This window comes from Rhinoderma darwinii, chromosome 1 (assembly GCF_050947455.1).
Source record: "Rhinoderma darwinii isolate aRhiDar2 chromosome 1, aRhiDar2.hap1, whole genome shotgun sequence".
NCBI classification, from domain to species: Eukaryota; Metazoa; Chordata; class Amphibia; order Anura; family Rhinodermatidae; genus Rhinoderma; species Rhinoderma darwinii.
This window is the reverse complement of record NC_134687.1, coordinates 73024948-73044139: the sequence shown is the minus strand read 5'-3', so window position 1 is coordinate 73044139 and position 19192 is coordinate 73024948. Positions and strand designations below refer to the sequence as shown.

The window sequence follows — 19192 nt, the reverse complement described above, 5'->3', positions numbered from 1 at the left end:
GGAAAGGTTTTCTTTTCTTCTGCTGAGTCCACACCTGTTTTACGTCATGTTTTAGCTGTGTAAAATATACATCATACGTGTGTGTGTGTGTGTGTGTGTGTGTGTGTGTGTGTGTGTGTCTACCCCTTGGGTCGTCCCTGGCTTAATGTGATCTGCGACACTTTGATAGAGTTAAGGGCCATATTTCAGACCCCTATAATATATCGGTTGATCACCACTGTCCTACACTAATGGTGTGTGGCCTTGAGTTGGAGACTGACCCCTGCATGGACACAAGCCTAGTGGTGACTGTCATTGACTCCTTTGGGCACTAATAGGGCATGACCAGACGTGGCGGAATTGCTCTGGAATCCGCAGCGTACACGTTTCTCCATTGCCTTCCACAGCTTTTTAGTAGGGTTCGTTTACACATTGCGGACAATTCCGCTGCGGAGCATAGGCTGCGGTGCGAAATTTGGTGCCAACAGCATACAATGGTTGTTGCGGACGTGTCGCGGACTTGTTGCGGACTCATTGCGGAATTTCTCCATAGACTTCAATGCAGAGTCAAAATTCCGCAATGAAGTCCGCAGATGTTATGTGTTCTGCGTAGCGTATTGGTTTTACGAACATGACATTTCTTCATTCTGGCTGGACCTATGTATTTCTAGGTCTACAGCCAGACTGAGGAAGTCAATGGGGCTCCCGTAATTACGGGTGACTACGTGTGTGCACCCGTAATTACGGGTGACTACGTGTGTGCACCCGTAATTACGGGAGCGTTGCTAGGCGACGTCAGTAAATAGTCACTGTCCAGGGTGCTGAAAGAGTTAAGTGATCGGCAGTAACTGTTTCAGCACCCTGGAAAGTGACTTCCGATCACAATATACATCAACCTGTAAAAAAAATAGAAGTTCATACTTACCGAGAACTCCCTGCTTCTTCCTCCAGTCCGTCCTCCCGGGATGACGTTTCAGTCCAAGTGACGGCTGCAGCCAATCACAGGCCAATCACAAGCTGCAGCGGTCACATGGACTGCCACGTCATCCAGGGAGGTCGGGCTGGATGGCGAAAGAGGGACGCATCACCAAAACAACGGCCGGGTAAGTATGAATTTCTTTTTACTTTTACTAGGGAAAGTGCTGCCCCTTCTCTCTATCCTGCACTGATAGAGAGAAGGTAAGTACTTTCACCTCAATACGCAACGGCTAGTCGGCATCAATTTAATGCCCATTTTAGGCAGAGCCGCAACAGAATCTGCAACGCAGATTCTGTGCGGCATTGATGCGGACAGTGGCGGAAGAACTCTGCCACGTCTGGGCATGCCCATATACAATTTGAAGAATATGCAATTACTGTTATGGCAAAAAAAAATTAACATTTTAAAAGGAGAAGCATATCACATACTCAAAGAGTTATTACTTAAAATGTTTATTGATCAAAAAGTCCAAATGCAGGAATTCACAGCATTTAATATTAAATATATTTTTGAAAAGCACCAAAATCTTAGGTAAAAAATACAAAAATAGTGAAGTTACAATGAAAGACAAATGAAGAGATCAAATGGAGATTACAGTCAGTGTAAAATATTACATCAGCGATGTCATACAGCAATAATCAATTACGCTCGAGAGGAAAGATTTATGTGGCCTTTCACACATTCTCTTAATTTGACCCATTTGATGACAAGTAGTGGATCAGTAAATGATTCAGAGCTTCCTATCACAGGATAAACTGTGTGACTTCCTATGGAGAACACTGTCACTAATAAATGAAATCCCAGATAAAGAAAACTGATACCAAGATTTTTCCATATTTTCGGGACATAGTCTTGGTTTCGAGACGTTTTTCATTTTCAATATTTTGTGTATGTTTTTCAATGTTTTGATGCCTTTTTTTGCAATTCTTAGAAAAACAGCCTAAGGCCACGTTCAGACGGGGCAGAATTGCTGTGGAATTCTGCAGCAGCCGTTTTTTACATTTGTTTCTATACATTTTTAGGAAACTTAGTTCAGATGTTGCGGAAATTTACTGTGCGGAAATTAGGCTAGGGTGTAAAATTTTCCCTCCGCAGCATGCTCATGACGTTGCGGAGAAGAAGCGGAATTTCACTGCGTATTTCAGCCTTTGCAATGCAAAAACTGAAATCTGTGGCAAGTCCGCTGTGATATCTGCAACGGCTGAATTACCTGTCAAGTATGCAAATGTTGCTGCAGATTCGTTGCGTAATTGCCCCGAATCTGCACCAACATTTGCAGCGGAAAAATTCTGCAACGTGTAAATATGGCCAAGCTTCAAGACTAAAACATGTCTTGGTGGGGATTGCAGTGTCATGCTGTACACCTGCTGGTTTGTCTAAGGCTGGGTTCCCATGGGTCAGATACACTGCGTAACAACTGTGCAGCGTATCAGACCTGGCCGCCGCTACAGCCTGTGATTGGCTGCAGCGGTCACATGGGATAATATGTCATCCCAGGAGGCCGGATTGAATGGTTGAAGAAACACAGACTTCTGGGTAAGTATGTTTTTTTATTCAGAGCCACTATGGCCATTTTTTTTCCCGTAGTTGCGATTTATGCGGCGTAATCACTGAGAATAAGCCGCAAAAGTCGCAACGCTTGGCTATATGTTGCGGGTTTTGCATCCCCATTGAATCCAATGTGGAAAACCCGCAATGGAAAATCAATGAAAACGCAACATAAATGGACGTGCTGCGGATTTAAATTCTGCATCACAGGTCAATTTATTAACATTTACGCTGCAGGTTTTTTCTGACTCTCATTCACTTTACTGTTACTGTAAATGCTGCGGAATTTCCACACACAATTCCATTGCGGAAATTCTGCAGTGTTTACACTACGTGGGAACCCGACCTTACACTTCAGAGCCTGTTTACTAAGGTGAGCACCATGAGACAGATTGCAGATGTTATGAGCATTTAATACTTAGTACTAAAGGATATGCCATAAATGTCTTATAGGTGGGAATCCCATTGCTAGGAACACCACCTACCAGGAGAACAGGTGTCCTGTGTAACCCACCGTGCCTTAGAGCCCGGCAGAATCCGGACACAAAGACTTAGAAGGATTTTCCACACATAACGGAATTTCTACAGAAAATTTCTGCAGCATTTCCGTTGAAATTAGCAGATATTCAGCTGCGGAAAAAGCAAACCATTTCCTGCGTATTTGGCTGCGTTTTTCTCATTGCTGGGAGATGGTAACATGGGAAAAACGCAGCAACTCAGTCAACTCTCTGCAGCGGGAATGGACATGCTGCGGTCCGAAAAATACACACTGCAGGTGAATTTCTGCTCAGAAATTTTACACAGCGTGTGGATGAGATTTGTAAATTCTCACCCACTATGCTGTTACTGCATTCCGCTGCGTATTTTCCGTCCGCAATTCCGGACGGAAAATACGCAGAAATTCCATTACGTGTGGACAAGCCCTTACATTTCTATTGTATGACTTTATTCCAAAAAGATTAAACAAAAGACATGGTCTACAAATCCAATACCCAAAATACTGCTAAGTCTGTGAGTTATTTATTAAACTGTCTCCGGGTCATGATAAATGTCTAATGCTAAAGACAGTTTTTAACTCTGTGCCGCGCCGATAAATGTCTTATAGCTGAGACTGTCAGTGGAAATATATATTGACTTCAGCTGTTTGAATCTATTTCCAGTAGGCTCCCCCTAGTGGTTGCTGCAGGCAGACAGAATTTTGATCATGTAACTTTGGCTGTGTGAAAAGTAGCAGATCTATGTAACAGAGCTACAACCCCTATGAATATATATTATTAAAATAATCACAGAATTTGACACTATTTAGAATTTTAGAGAAATTAAATGGTGTTCAACAGTGGACATTCACTTTAAATCTTAATAAAAGTGCTTGTGCAGGACACACAGATTAAGGCCTGATTCAGACGAACGTGGCGTTTTTGCGCACGCAAAACACGTGGCGTTTTGCCTGCGCAAAAGCCACTTACCTGCTCCGTGAGGCAGCAGCATATGATGCGCGGCTGCGTGATTTTCGCGCAGCCGCCATCATTATGACACACCATGTGGTGCTTTTCTGTTTACATTCATCCTTTTGACAGCTGTTGCGCGAAACAGGCAGTTCGCACGGAAGTGATTCCGTGCGACCTGCGTGGTTTTCACACACCCATTGACTTCAATGGGTGCATGATGCGCGAAATACGCCGAGATATTGAACGTGTCGCGCTTTTTACGCAGCGGACAAACGCTGCGCAAAAAGCACAGACTGTCTTGTCTGTACTGCCCCATAGACTTCTATTGGTCCACGCGACCTGCACGGACGCAATTCACGTTCGTGTGAATCCGCCCTAACTCCACATGAAACAATTGTGTCTGATTTATCAAAATATGCAAAATCTCAAAGGCCATCAATCATGGTGAGGGGGCGACAGAAGGCGGGGGAATGTCAGGCTCATAGATAAAGCTGAGTATTAGTCTACTTTATTATCCAACCAGTACACTATAGCTCATTGGACCTGTCATTATAATATACTGCGCTGGAACAGCATAGGTTAATAACAGATCTAATTGCAAAAATGAAAGATGTTACAATTGCTGACTGTATCATCAATGTCAGGACTACCGACGTAACATGCTTAGGATTATGTCACCTATGCACATGTTGTTAATTTATTTTTTCTATATGAAACCAAATATATGAAATACAACTAAAAATAAGAATAAATATTTGATGAATCAGAAAAAAACTTCTATTCTTTTGTGTGTGTGCTGGGGTAATTCGTGACTGTATCCCGGGAACCCATCCCAGCCCAACGAGCACCACGCTTCACTACAGGGGTGCTTCCCATTTATTTGGAATCTGATTGAATCAGTTAAATAAGCTATCCTGACATGTTTGTTTTACTAAAAACTTATATTCTCCATAAAATAATAATGCTGGAGCATCTTTTCTTAGAACTCTGCATTGTACAGAGTTCCTCTGTTATTCCTCCTGGAAAAGTATTAACAAATTGACAACTGTGAGTTCCTCTTTTAGTTGCTGTTCTGCCTTTGAATATTACATATATCATAGACACAATACATGTCATCACACATACAGTAAAATATGGAGTACGTAGGCAAAATAGTTCTATATTTTTAAATACTTAGTAAAAATAAATCTGATTGACTCATTTATGGCCAGTAAATACTTAAAACAATTTCTTTGACAACTTTTCAGATTCTGCAATGATCTCTTCTTTAACCACATGATAAGACGCCTTCCCCACCTGATACTGCACACACCTTGCCGATCATGAAACTCACATTATTATCATAATTCTCTTACAAAAATCAATACAAAGTACATTAGTAATGTTCACAAAATAGTAATAAAACACACTATGTATAAACAAGAACTAAATAGTCATTCACATTTTGACAATGAAGGTCTGAGGTACTTTGGAGAACACATAAAGCACCATTGATGTTGACCGGTTCATGATGGACAGACTTCACACACAAAGCCACTTAGAATCCTAAAGGAGAAAACGTATGGGAATTATCTATAGGTGAACATGTCACACAGATTAACAAAGTGACCAACAGTGCTCTGCTGCTCATCCTCCCTTGGAAAGACAGACTTCATAGAAGCTAGAACAACATTGTTAGATATTTCTTTGTTGGTTTTGTATTTCCGAAGTCTGGAGTTTTTTTTTTACCGGTATGAATATTCACACTTATAAATGTCATCTATATTCTGCAAAAAGTTTGAAAACATTTTCAGCTTTTCAGTATGTTTTATTGGGTTTGCGGCTATATCCTTCCTGCAATAACTTGGACTCCTTCATATTGCTGATTCTGTGTCTTTATGAACTCAACATAGACAGTTCAAGATGCTGACTATCATTTAACTTACGTGGAGTTCCACTTCTTCGTGGGGATGGGCTACGGCTTCTAGATGCCTGAAAATACATGAGGATAGAAGAAATACTAAGACATCTTCTTTTCTTAAGAAAGGATCTACACATTGCTATAAAATGTCATTTTGGAAAGTTTTACTTAATAAAGCTTAAAATAGAAATAATAAAGAAGCGATAAATAGATAAATGTGTGGTTGGAATACTACTAAGCCTCCTTGCACATTGTCGGCCCGCAGCTTGGCATCAATTTGGACTTAAGGTAGAGAAGTAAGTAAAATGAAACAGACCGGTCGCTAAAGAGGCACTCCCGAACTACCTAATATTAAAGTGTGTTAGGCAATTTCTCCATAGTAACCTGCCCGTGTCACACGACTCAGCTGCCTAGGTTGGCACTGTGCTGACAGCTGAGCAAAGGCCCCACAGGCCAGTAAATGGCCCGATTATTGGCCCGTGTAAAGAAGGCAGCGATTAGCCGGCAAACGAGCAAACAATTGTTCGTTGGTTGATCACATCTTTTCTGCAGCCTGTAAAATAATTGTTGTCGGCAGCACATCTTCCTGTGAATGTACAGTGAATGTGCTGCTGACAATGATGCAAACTGTATAGCTCCGCCCCGTGTAATAAGGCCTTCTAAAGAGCGCCGATCTACTTGTTATATCGTCGATCAGCGCTCGTTATGGGCAGAAATTTGCCCGTGTAAACCCACCCTAAGGTCTCAAACATGCGACCGTCTGTATGTATCTTAAAACCAGTTTTTCCATTGAACAACAGAATACAGTGCATTTAGGGGGAAACTTGGATCAATATATAGTACCCAATAAAGACTGCTGTACATTTTTCAATAGATTCTGCATAAAAATAATTCCTGTATACTGCCATATTTATATACGGCGGTATACATGGCCCCATTGAAATGTAGTGGGAATCTATACGATATGGATTAAAAATGTGGTCATGTGTGAGGCCTAAGGAAATTTAGCTTCGGAGCAATCAAGCCATGACATTTTCCATATCAGTTCAGTGGCTCATTAGATTTATCCAAAAAACAGGTACCGTATATGATTATTTTTTCCCTCTAACATCTTCCTATTCCCCTTTACGAGTTATCATTATCATGATTTTGAAACTTGACAATGTTTTATAACTTTTGAATTTGAGATAAAAAACAAAAAACAACCTAAGATAAAGTGATCAATGTTTGTATTACATTTTATAACATTTATTGCAGTTGTGAGCTTGGGTACTTACCAAGGTCCGGCCTGGGCTGACTGATCGAGATCGTATAGGGCTGCAACTTCTACTTCTGCTCTTGCGGGGGCTCCACTGAAGTTAAGTTACACAAGAAAATGTTATATCACACATATTACATAGATTACATGTACCATATGTATGTATAAAGATTTCTATATTTATATGGAAAGTCCAGTGCTGTCCGCTCTTTGCCTTGTATAATTGGCATACAAGGTACATTATATACAATGAACTTTGATATCCCACCATAAAAGGTGAGTCGTGTGTGAAGAATACTTTGGACTTACCAGTGCACCCCTTTTTGTCACAGCTTCCCCCTTTACAACAACAACGTCATTTTCCATCAAAGTCGGCCACATGTGATAAAATACCAATGGAGCAGTGAGCTCAGAGTCATATGTACGACGATATCTAAATGAAAAAAAACACAATAATATTATACTGTCATTCAAAACAATAAGACCAGCGCATCAACACTCTGCTCAGGGGCATAGCTGGGGGTGAAGAGATAGCCGTTGCAAATGGGCGCTGGAACCCGAGGGGCCCCAAATATCCTACTGCCACAAAACAAGATACCAGTATTATGAATGATGGAAATCGTGTTACAGAGTTTGCATTAGGGCCCAGGAGCTACACCAATAGAAATTACAGGTCGCCCCACAAAAAATAAGCCCTCATACCGCTAAATCGACAGAAAAATAAAAACGTTATGGCTCTCAGAATATGATGACAAAACTAAAATTTTATTTTTAACCATCAGTTTTTTCCTTGTAAAAGTAGTAAAACATAAAAAAACTATATAAATTTGGTATCACCGTAATTGTATTGACACGCAGAATAAAGTTAACATGCTGTTTTTACCACACGGTGAACGCCCTAAAAACAAAATCCCCCAAAAGATTGAGGAATCGCTGTTTTTTTCCCTGTTTATTTCCTATTCCACCCCACAAATATTTTTTTCCAGTTTCCCACTACAATATATGGTACAATAAATGGTGCCGTGAAAAATCTACAACTTGTCCCGCAAAAAACAAGCCCTTATACGGAAATATTGATGGAAAAATAAAAAAGTTACGGCTTTTGGAAGGTGGGGAGGAAAAAACTAAAGTGAAAATCCGGAAAGCAACTGCAGAGGGAAGGGGTTAACTGTTGAACGAAAATATAAAGCATATGTATATGTATATTTTTGAGAACTTTCCTTACTTGGTTTCACTAAACAGTTCTCCATCGACGGCAAATGCAATGTCTAATGGGGCCTCAAGGGTTTGCATGGCAAATGCAACCCGACAAACCTCCCGGATAAAGCCACTGATCAGAATAAAGTCTACTTCAGCAGGGAAAGAGATTTTAGGATTGACGTTCATGGCACTGATTACATCCTAAAATAAAAATATGAAGTATGTAAATTATTATTCTCTTAATATTCACTTCAGAAATAAAAATTGTTACATTATACCAACAGGTATATAACTAAGAAATACAGAATTATAAGAAAATAGACGTCTCATTGTCTTAACAAAACAAGTTTTCTACAGCTCAGCAATGTACGTGAGGTCGAATCAGCTGCTAAATCCAGCATTCTAAGGGCACATTCACACGTGGCGGAATTGCTGTCGAATTCCGCTGCAGACAGTCCGCAGTGGAATTCTGCAGCAGCCGTTTTTTACATCTGTTTCTATACATTGTTAGGAAAGTTAGTTCAGACGTTGCAGAAAATAACTGTGCGGAAATCAGGCTGCGGTGCAGAATTTTCCCTCCGCAGCATGCTCATGACTTTGTGGAGAAGAAGCGGAATTTCACTGCAGATTTCAGCCTTTGCAATGCAATCCACTGTGATATCTGCAACGTCTGAATTACCTGTCAAATATGCAAATGTTGCTGCAGATTTGTTGCGTAATTTCCCCAAATCTGCACCAACATTTGCAGCGGAAAAATTCCGCCACGTCTGAACGTGCCCTAAGAGGGCTAGACAAGGGTGGAACCCTTCATGAATTTTCAGATAAATAAAATTTAGGACAGCTGCAAACACAGCTACTGTATATAATGCTGTTTATATTTATCATGGTTCTTTAATTACGTGTCCAAATACAAAGAAAAATAATACTTTAGTAACAGATGCTCTTTAACCCCTTAAGGACGCAGCCTAGTTTTGGCCTTAAGGCTCAGAGCCCATTTTTCAAATCTGACATATTTCACTTTATGTGGTAATAACGTCGGAATGCTTAAACCTACCCAAGCGATTCTGAGATTGTTTTCTCGTGACACATTGGGCTTCATGTTCGTGGTAAAATTTGGTCGATATATTCAGTGTTTATTGGTGAAAAATTGCAAAATGTAGAGAAAATTTTGAAAAAATTGCATTTTTCTGAATTTAAATGCATCTGCTTGTAAAACAGACGGTTATACCACCCAAAATAGTTACTAGTTCACATTTCCCATATGTCTACTTTAGATTGGCATCGTTTTTTGAACATTTTTTTATTTTTCTTGGACGTTACAAGGCTTAGAACATAAACAGCAATTTCTCATATTTTTAAGAAAATTTCAAAAGCCTTTTTTTTAAGGTACCTCTTGAGTTCTGAAGTGGCTTTGTGGGGCCTATGTATTAGAAACCCTGATAAAACACCCCATTTTAAAAACTAGACCCCTCAAAGTATTCAAAACAGCAGTTAGAAAGTTTTTTAACCCTTCAGGCATTTCACAGGAATTAAAGCAAAGTGGAGGTGAAATTTGCAAATTTCATTTTTCTTGCTGAATTTCAATTTTATTCATTTTTTTTTCTGTAACACAGAAGGTTTTACCAGAGAAACACTAATAAATATGTATTCTCCAGATTCTGCAGTTTTTAGAAATGTCCCACATGTGGCCCTACTGCGCTCGTGGACTAAAACACAAGCCCTAGAAGCAAAGAAGCACCTAGTGCATTTTGAGGCCCCTTTTTTATTAGAATATATTTTAGGCAGCATGCCAGGTTTGAAGAGGTGTTGAGGTGTCAAAACAGTAGGAATCCCCCAATAGTGACCCCATTTTGGAAACTACACCCCTCAAGGGATTCATTTAGGGTTGTTGTTACCATTTTGACCGCACAGTTTTTTCACAGCACGTATTTGAATTGGGCTCTGAAATGAAAAAAATGTCATTTTTTCCAATAAAATGTCATTTGTGATCAAAATTTCTTATTTTCACAAGGAACAAAATACCCCATTTTGTTGCCCAATTTGTCCTTAGTGTGGCAATACCCCATTTGTGGTGATAAACTGCCGTTTGGGCCCATGGGAGGGCTCAGAAGGAAAGGAGCGCTATATGTTTGTTGGAGTCCAGATTTTGTTGGATTGGTTTTCGGGTGCCATGTCGCATTTGCAGAGCCTCAGAGGTATCAAAGCAATGGAAACCCACCAAAAGTGACCCCATTTTGGAAACTACACCCCTCAAGGAATTCATTTATGGTTGTTGTTAGCATTTTGACCACACAGTTTTTTCACAGCATCTATTTCAATTGGGCTGTGACATTAAAAAAATGACATTTTTTCCAATAAGATGTAATTTTTTACCAAAATTTCTTATTTTCACAGGGAACAAAATACTCAATTTTGTTGCCCAATTTCTCCTGAGTGCATCAATACCCCATTTGTGGCAATAAACTGCCGTTTGGGCCCATGGGAGGCCTCAGAAGGGAAGGAGCGCTGTGTGTTCTTTGGAGTACAGATTTTGCTGGTTTGGTTTTCGGGTGCCATGTCGCATTTGCAGAGCCCCAGAGGTATCAAAGCAATGGAAACCCACCAGAAGTGACCCCATTTTGGAAACTACACCCCTCAAGGAATTCATTTATGGGTAATGTGACCATTTAGACTCCATAGTTTCTTCACAGAACTAATTTGAATTGGGCTGGGAATTAAAAAAATATATATTTTTTCCAATAATATGTCATTTTAGCTCAAAAATTCTTATTTTCACAAGAAATAAAATACTCCATTCTGTTGCCCAATTTGTCCTGAGTGCGGCAATACCCCATTTGTGGTGATAAACTGCCGTTTGGGCCCATGGGAGGGCTCAGAAGGAAAGGAGCGCTGTGTGTTCTTTGGAGTCCAGATTTTGCTGGATTGGTTTTCGGGTGCCATGTCGCATTTGCAGAGCCCCAGAGGTATCAAAGCAATAGAAACCAACCACAAATGACCCCATTTTGGAAACTACACCCCTCAAGGACTTCATTTATGGGTGTTGTGACCATTTTGACCCCATAGTTTTTTCACAGAACTTATTTGAATTGGGCTGGGAATGAAAACAAAATTATTTTTTTCAAATAATATGTAGTTTTGGCTGAAAATTTCTTATTTTCACAAGAAACAAAATACCCCATTCTGTTGCGCAATTTGTTCTGAGGGCCGCAATACCCCATTTGTTGTGATAAACTGCCATTTGGGCCCATGGGAGGGCTCAGAAGGAAAGGACCACCATTTGGCCTACTGGGGATTTTCTAGTGCGAAGTCATGTATGCAGAAGCCCCTGAGGTACCAGAACAGTTGAAACCCCCAAGAAGTGACCCCGTTTTAAAAACTACACCCTTAAGGCATTCATCTACATGTGTAGTGAGCATTTTGACCGGAGACCTACACCCCATAAACTGTAATGTGGGTTCTCCCGGGTATGGCAATACCCTACATGTGGCTGTTATCAGCTGCCTGGACACACAGCAGGGATCAGAGGGGAAAGACGAGGGGGGATAAGCTGTGTGGAGTGCATCAGGGTAAGTAAAATTGGGGTAAATTATAAACCAAGGGATGTATGATAAATTTTAAAACACTTTCATACAGAGCTCTGGTTATTCGGGACACGTGTCACATTGATATATTGTGTCATCCCTTATCCCCCTCTTATAGCAGACTTTGCACCTCTTTTGACTTTTTCCCTTCTTGCCAGTTTGGGGAACTTCTCCTGGAAAGTGTTGCCCTGGTACGATGCGTGTGGGCTCGCTTCCAGAAGTACTGGGTGCCCCCCCCTTCTTGGTCCCTAAAGATTAGGTTCTTGATAATCACCTCTTGAAATTCCAGGAAAGTTCCCGTCTGGCCTGCACATCGACGTAGCATGTACGCATTGTACAATGCCATCTGTATGATGTGCCCGGCCAGCTTCTTATACCACACCGCATGGCGCTGTAGGGCTTCAGGGCTTGATCTTACAAGTCCATCCCTCCCATGTACCTATTGTAGTCCAGGATGCAGTCTGGTTTGGGGGTGGCCTTTCCTTCATATATCCTAAACCTGTAGGTATACCCTGATGCACTCTCACAGCTTATACATCTTCACGCCATACCTTGCCCTCTTACCCGGCAGGTACTCGCGGAATTGAACCCTCCCTTTAAAATGTACCAGGGACTCATCAATAGAAATACACTTCTCAGGGGTGTATGCTTGGGAAAACCGGGCACTGGAACGGTCTAATAGGGGTCTCCGTTTATACAAACGGTCAAAACTGGGGTCATCTCGGGGTGGGCACGGCTCATTATCAGTATAATGTAAGAAGCGAAGTATTGCCTCATTTATTTATTTTTTTAGGTTCCAGTTCAGTTCTGAAGTTGCTTTGAGGGGCCCATATATTAGAAACCCCTATCAAACACCCCATTTTAGAAACTAGACCCCTCAAAGTATCCACAACAGCATTTAGAAAGTTTATGAACCCTTTAGGTGTTTCACAGGAATTTAGAGCAAAGTAGAGGTGAAATTTACATTTTTTTTTTGGTAAGAAAATCCTCTTTATACCATTTTTTTTATAACACAAAAGGATTTATCAGAGAAACGCAACTTAATACTTATTGCCCAGATTCTGCAGTTTTGAGAAATATCCCACATGTGGCCCTCGTGCGGTAATGGGCTGAAGCATCGGCCTCCGAAGCAAAGGAGCACCTAGTGGATTTTGAAGCATCTTTTTTATTAGGCACCATGTCCGGTTTGAAGAGGTCTTGTGGTGCCAAAACATTGGGAACCCCCCAAAAGTGACCCCAATTTGGAAACTAGACCCCTTGAGGAATCCATTGTAGTTTTCTTGGGGTGCATGCGGCTTTTTGATCAGTTTTTATTCTATTTTTAGGTGGCGTGGTGACTAAAAAACAGCAATTGTACGATTGTTTTTTTTTTCGTTTTTTTTTACAGCGTTCACCGTGCGCTATAAATGACATATTCACTTTATTCTGCGGGGCGATACGATTACGGCGATACCAGATGTTTATAGTTTTTTATGTCTTATGGCGTTTGCACAATAAAATAAGTTTTGTAAACAATCATTCACTTTTTGTGTTACCTTATTCTAAGAGCCATAACGTTTTTATTTTTCAATCAATAAAGCCGTGCGAGGACTTATTTTTTGCGTAACGAACTGTAGTTTCGATCAGTACCATTTTTAGGTACATGCGACTTTTTGATCTCTTTTTATTCCATTTTTTGGGAGGTGAAGTGACCAAAGAATTGTGATTGTGGTTCGGTTTATTATTTTTTTTTTTTTACGGCGTTCACCGTGCGGGATAAATAATGAAATAATTTTGTAGTTCAGGCCGTTACGGACGCGGCGATACCAATTATGTATAGTTTATTTGTTTGTTTATATATTTTTATTAATAATAAAGGACTGATAAGGGAAAAAGGGGGATTTTTACTTTTAATACTTTTAAATCTTTTATTTTCTTATTTTTACACAACTTTTTTTAACTTTTTTTTTACTTTATTACTTTGTCCCACTAGGGGACATGAGGGCAGGAGGCCCTGATCGCTATTCTAATACACTGCACTACATGCGTAGTGCAGTGTATTAGAACTGTCAGCTACTCACTGACAGCAAGCATAGTGGGTCCTGACGTTGTCAGGACCCACTAGGCTTCCGTCTATGGCATCGCCGGACGCCATTGTTTGGTGTCCGGTTGCCATAGTCACCATCGCCGGCCGCTATCGCGTAGCAGGCCGGCGATGGCAGCTTAACCCCTAAAAAGCCGCGATCTCTATAGAACGCGGCTTTTAAGGGGTTAATCAGCGGGGACACAGCGATCGGTCCCCGCTGTAGGAGCTGTGACAGCTGCTGAACAAGACAGCAGCGTCACAGCTCCTGTATGTGTCGGGAGGACGGCCGAAACGGCCGTTACTCCCGTGACGTACTATTACGTCATGGAGCGCGAACGATACAGCTGCCATGACGTAATAGTACGTCAAGGAGCGGGAAGGGGTTAAGGCTTCGTTCAGATCTGCGCCAGGGCTCCGTTCCGACGTTCCGTCTGAGCTTTCCGTCGGAGCGGAGCCCTGAACGACACAAACGGAAACCATAGTTTTCCGTTTCCATCACCATTGATTTCAATGGTGACGGATCCGGTACCAATGGTTTCCGTTTGTATCAGTTGTGCAAGGGTTCCGTCGTTTTGACGGAATGAATACCGTAGTCGACTACTCTTTGTGTCAGTCAGGGCTCCGTTCTGACGGAACGCTCAGACAGAACGTCAGAACGTAGAGCCTTAACGCAGATGTGAACGAAAAAGCCTAAACTACTTGTTTGATTAAGAAAATCTGTTTTTTTTGCACTGCATGGATTAAAAATAAACAGAAAAATAAGGGTAAACAGCAAAAACAATAATGAAGATATATTACAAGAGTGCTACATTATACCATTTTAGGTATTTCTTATCCAAATATTAAAACATGTCATAAACTAAACACACAAATAAAAAAAAATGCCTCATTCACACTTTGTAGCTGTTGAAGACCATATTATCATTCAGGATTGTGCCACATGGACCACCAGTCACCGACCATTTTTTGTCTTGTCTGGTGGAGGCTATAAATTTTTTGCAACTAATTTCTGTTTTCACGACCAATATCGGGTCGTCTAAAAGGAGCGCCGATCGACGATACAGCATGTTGATTGGCGATCGTTTACTCCTGTCACAAGGAGAAATGATCGGTAATGTATCGGGACAAATGATCATTACTATGATCGTTCTTCCCCAATTATTTGCATCATGTTGGCAGCACATCTCCTTGCTTACATAGGGAGATTTGATGCCAACTAGTGACCATTTTATTGGCCGCATAAAAGATCCGACCAGGCGATGAACGAGCATTTGCTGATCACTGCCCTCTTTACACAGGGCAATGATCGGGAACGGGCGTTCGTATGAACGCTTATTTGCCCTATCATTAGCCCGAGTAAAAGGGCCTTTACTGAAGAGTAGCCACTTGTACTTGCTATGCCAAGACGCATAACCAATGATTTGTTGGAGATTAAATGGCAGATCAAACACATTCTTTTATAATTTAAAACTAGACACATTTAATCAGGCAGAAACAACAGTCCAAAACAGAATCCGTACATATTGTCAGTTCTCTAAGAATTATTAGGCCACTTTCACGGCAGTATAGTATGTTGGTCAGTATTTTGCGTCAGTATCTGGAAGCCAAAACCAGAAGTGAAACATAAACAGAGAATAGTATTGGAAAGAGTTGCACTTCTTTACGTATTTTGGACCCACTCCTGTTTTTGGCTTCCAAATACTGAACAAAATACAGCCGTGTGAAAGAGACCTTATTATTTTTCAAACACAAAGCCATACGTTAACACTGGATTGGACATCGTAGAGATCCAGATTGCGGACAATGTAGTCAATCACGGCATCCTCTAGGGATTCTGGTCCCATGTGAGATGGAGACAATGACTTTCGTACTCGGAGCTTAAACTGCCTGAATGCCATTTTTGCAGCATGGAAAGATTCCTGTATACAACAAAATTTCTAATTAGATTTTTTTTTTTATCGACACTCGAAGATTTTTTTATCAAGATTTTTTTGAGCAAAAAGGATAATATTCCAATTTTAGAGCAATGAATCATAGCATTAATACTGCTGTATAATACTAAATACATCTTGAGCTATAATTAAACTGTCACGTACCAGAGTAGCTATAAAAATGATCCTCTGCACCATCTCTAAGTCTTCAATGTAGCGTCTCAGTAGGTTCTGTGCGTCTAGACGATCGTTGGCATAGATGTCATTAAAACGAGATATTAACCGACTATGGCGAGATGAATTGGTGAGTTGGGCAGCAGTAGGTGACTCGCTTCTGGCATATGGACTGGCTGACCTGCTGGAGTGGCGGATTGGACTAGGAGAACGGCTTCTGGAAAGTCTGCAACATGAAGATATTCAAACATAGATACATTATAGAAAACATGTGAGCTTTTTCTTGTTCTATCTTTTGTTCATTTGAATAGCTGATAAAGATCACACAGTACAATGCAAGGATATGTAGTATCATACCTCCTGCTATCGTTAGGCTATAATTCTCAATCAATCACTTAAATTTGCTGGTGCACCATCCTATTTAGGCCATGTTCAGACATGGCGGATTTGTTGACCATCTTCGGTACATATTCCACACTGCGGATTTGTAGCGGATTGGTCATGGATATGCCACGGGTTTTTACCCTATAAGTTCAATTAGTCTAGTTCCACTTTCCTTCTCCTTATAAGCTGAGGATTTGTATTAGCAGGAATCCACACCTTCTTTATTCAGAGTTTATGTCCCAGTAAACCACATTTTTCTAATACTAATACCAACTATCTTCTTTACTAAGATTGTCGTAAGATTCACCATCATTTTTCTAATAACACTGTACAAAAATGCACCAGACTCAGTCCTATGAGTTCAATGTATTCATGAAGAGACCGCTGCTTCTGTCTCTCCCACCCCCTCACATTTGAGTGGCAGCAGCCACTGTGTACGCCTGTATATCGAGGCTGCCCTCACTCAACAGCAAGTCCCGTATATTATTTGTAATGATTTATTAGACAAACGGTACAATATGTTTGTCATCGTTACCCCTTGGTCCAGGACCTATAGGTTGCTGCTTTTAGACACATTCAACCCTGACTAACTACTTACCTTCCATGTAGCATACTCTTCTCAGCTGATAATATGGAGATCTCATCCTTCAGCAACCGTATCTTGCGCTGATAATCATCCTCCGATTCTAGTTTTCTCAGTTCCAGGTTTTCATGAGCCATCCTTAGACTGTAATTATCCAAAAAGTCAAAAACATCTCCTTTACATATTGTCTTATGGTGAAATCTGTCTTAGTTCATGTAAATTAGTTATGCTTAAAAATGAAAAAAATGTGGCTCCCACTCTGATGGACCCTGGCCGTCCAGCTATTACATGGACAGCCATATATTTAAATGACCGCAGATTGCTTGGGGTTTTAGAAACCGGACCTGCGGAGATCAGCTGATCGTCAGGCTGGCTTCTTTTTAACAAGCGGTTTTCATGGTGAGAATAACCCCTTTTAATCCAATACTTTCAGCTGTAAAGAGAATACACCCAAGGGACTTCTAAAGCTAAACAGGTTGTAACATCAAAATATTGAGGTGAGGTAATGTCCCCTTACTCTGCTCTTAGCTGCAGTATCTCATCCTCTGTTGCTAGGAGAGTGGTTGCTGACTTGGTTTTTGTTTCCTCAAGTTCCATTTGAGATTCAAGAAGGCTAAGTGCAGAAGTAGAAAATAGAAGTAGTTAACAAAGTGGAAGATGTAATTGTTAACTGGATCCCGTATGCTCTGACTCATTAATAATTGATTATAATTCTGTAAGCGAAATATTTGGTCCCACTAAATAATATTGTTCGTAAAACCGCAATTACTTGTGATTTGTTAAATCTAAGATTGGATTATATTAGGGCATTAAAGTGAATGCCCGTCCCTGAGCATGATTTACATTTTTTATTTTTTAATCTAAACAGGTCCAAAATTTTGTGGTGACGCATTTCTTAGTATATGGTTATTGTGCGAAGCTCCATTTCTCTGATAAAGAGCTCCGAATGACCTGCATCCACAAGGAGTTAAATGATAAAATTCTAGTGTTGGCTGAATCAACTACTATATAGTTATATTAAGAAAGTAATCAGAACAGAATTTAGGACCTAAAAATAAAATGGTTTTAAAAGATGGACATACACCTTAAGACTAGACTAAGGCCGTATTCACACGAATGGGTGTCAAATCGGGCGTGAAAAAACACAGTTTTTCACTGTCAATTTTCCACCTGTGTGGGACCTGTTTTCACAGATCCCTCATAGACTTGAGTCTACTGAGAGATCCGGGAAAACTGGCAAAAATGAGTGCAAATGTGCTTGTCCAAAAAAAACATTTTATTTTAACATCTTTAACATCATCTATATAGATAGAGAAGAGTGGAGAGGCATCAATGCAAGTGGCTTGCGGTCCAGTTTGAAGTTTCCACAGTCCGTGATGGTTTGGGAGCCGTGTCATCTGCTGGTTTTAGTCTACTGTGTTATATCAAGTCCAGAGTCAGCGCAGCGTCTAGCAGGAAATTTTAGAGCACTTCATGCTTCCCTCTGCTGACAAGCTTTATGGAGATTATTTCATTTTCCAGCAGGACTTGGCACCTGTCCACACTGCCAAAAGTACCAATACCTGGTGTAATAACAACAGTATCACTGCACCTGACCTAAACCCCATAGAGAATCTATGGGGTATTGTCAAGAGGAAGATGAGAGACACAAGACCCAACAATGCAGACGAGCTGAAGGCCGCTATCAAAGCAACCTGGGCTTGGGTGTGTAAGGGCAGGGATTGGGTGGGATTAGAGGCGTGGCTTAAAAGAAAGAAAAAATCCCGCCTTGCGCCGCATCGACTGTCCCTCTTTGTGACACTTGAAAGTATAGCACTGTCTACAGGGGTGGCTGTATATTACTGTATGGGTAGGCTGTATAGACCTGTCTACAGGGGGCGCTGTATAGAACTGTCTACAGGGGGGGGCTGTATAGCCCTGTCTACAGGGGGTGCTGTATAGACCTGTCTACATGGGCGCTGTATAGCACTGTCTACAGGGGGGGCTGTATAGCCCTGTCTATAGGGGAAATAGAAGAAAGACTGCAGCACTCAAATATCCAAATTGTATTGGTCTTTATTCACCAAGCAATAAAAACTGCAACGTTTCAACACCTGTTGGGTCTTTATCAAGCATATCAAGCTTGATAAAGACCCAACAGGGCTTGAAACGTTGCAGTTTTT

The 19192-nt window shown here is 40.8% G+C and overlaps 1 protein-coding gene across 3 annotated transcripts in view; it reads right to left on the bottom strand.

Moving 5' to 3' along the window:
• Nucleotides 1-1481: 1481 nt before the first annotated feature.
• The window catches only part of SPATA18 (spermatogenesis associated 18), a 40288-nt gene continuing 22577 nt past the window's right edge, over nucleotides 1482-19192 (bottom strand). The window contains exons 5-13 of one of the 3 annotated variants that reach the window (XM_075859695.1): nucleotides 17548-17643; nucleotides 17046-17174; nucleotides 16055-16289; nucleotides 15719-15877; nucleotides 8338-8513; nucleotides 7422-7545; nucleotides 7132-7206; nucleotides 5880-5925; nucleotides 1482-5499 (exon numbers count right to left, since the gene is read on the bottom strand). In XM_075859695.1, the coding sequence (XP_075715810.1) occupies nucleotides 5492-5499; nucleotides 5880-5925; nucleotides 7132-7206; nucleotides 7422-7545; nucleotides 8338-8513; nucleotides 15719-15877; nucleotides 16055-16289; nucleotides 17046-17174; nucleotides 17548-17643 (1048 nt within the window). In that variant the 3' untranslated portion in view covers nucleotides 1482-5491. Of the gene's footprint in view, nucleotides 5500-5740; nucleotides 5926-7131; nucleotides 7207-7421; nucleotides 7546-8337; nucleotides 8514-15718; nucleotides 15878-16054; nucleotides 16290-17045; nucleotides 17175-17547; nucleotides 17644-19192 lie in introns of those variants that run through there. The other 2 variants (XM_075859687.1, XM_075859699.1) reach the window with 2 other exon arrangements.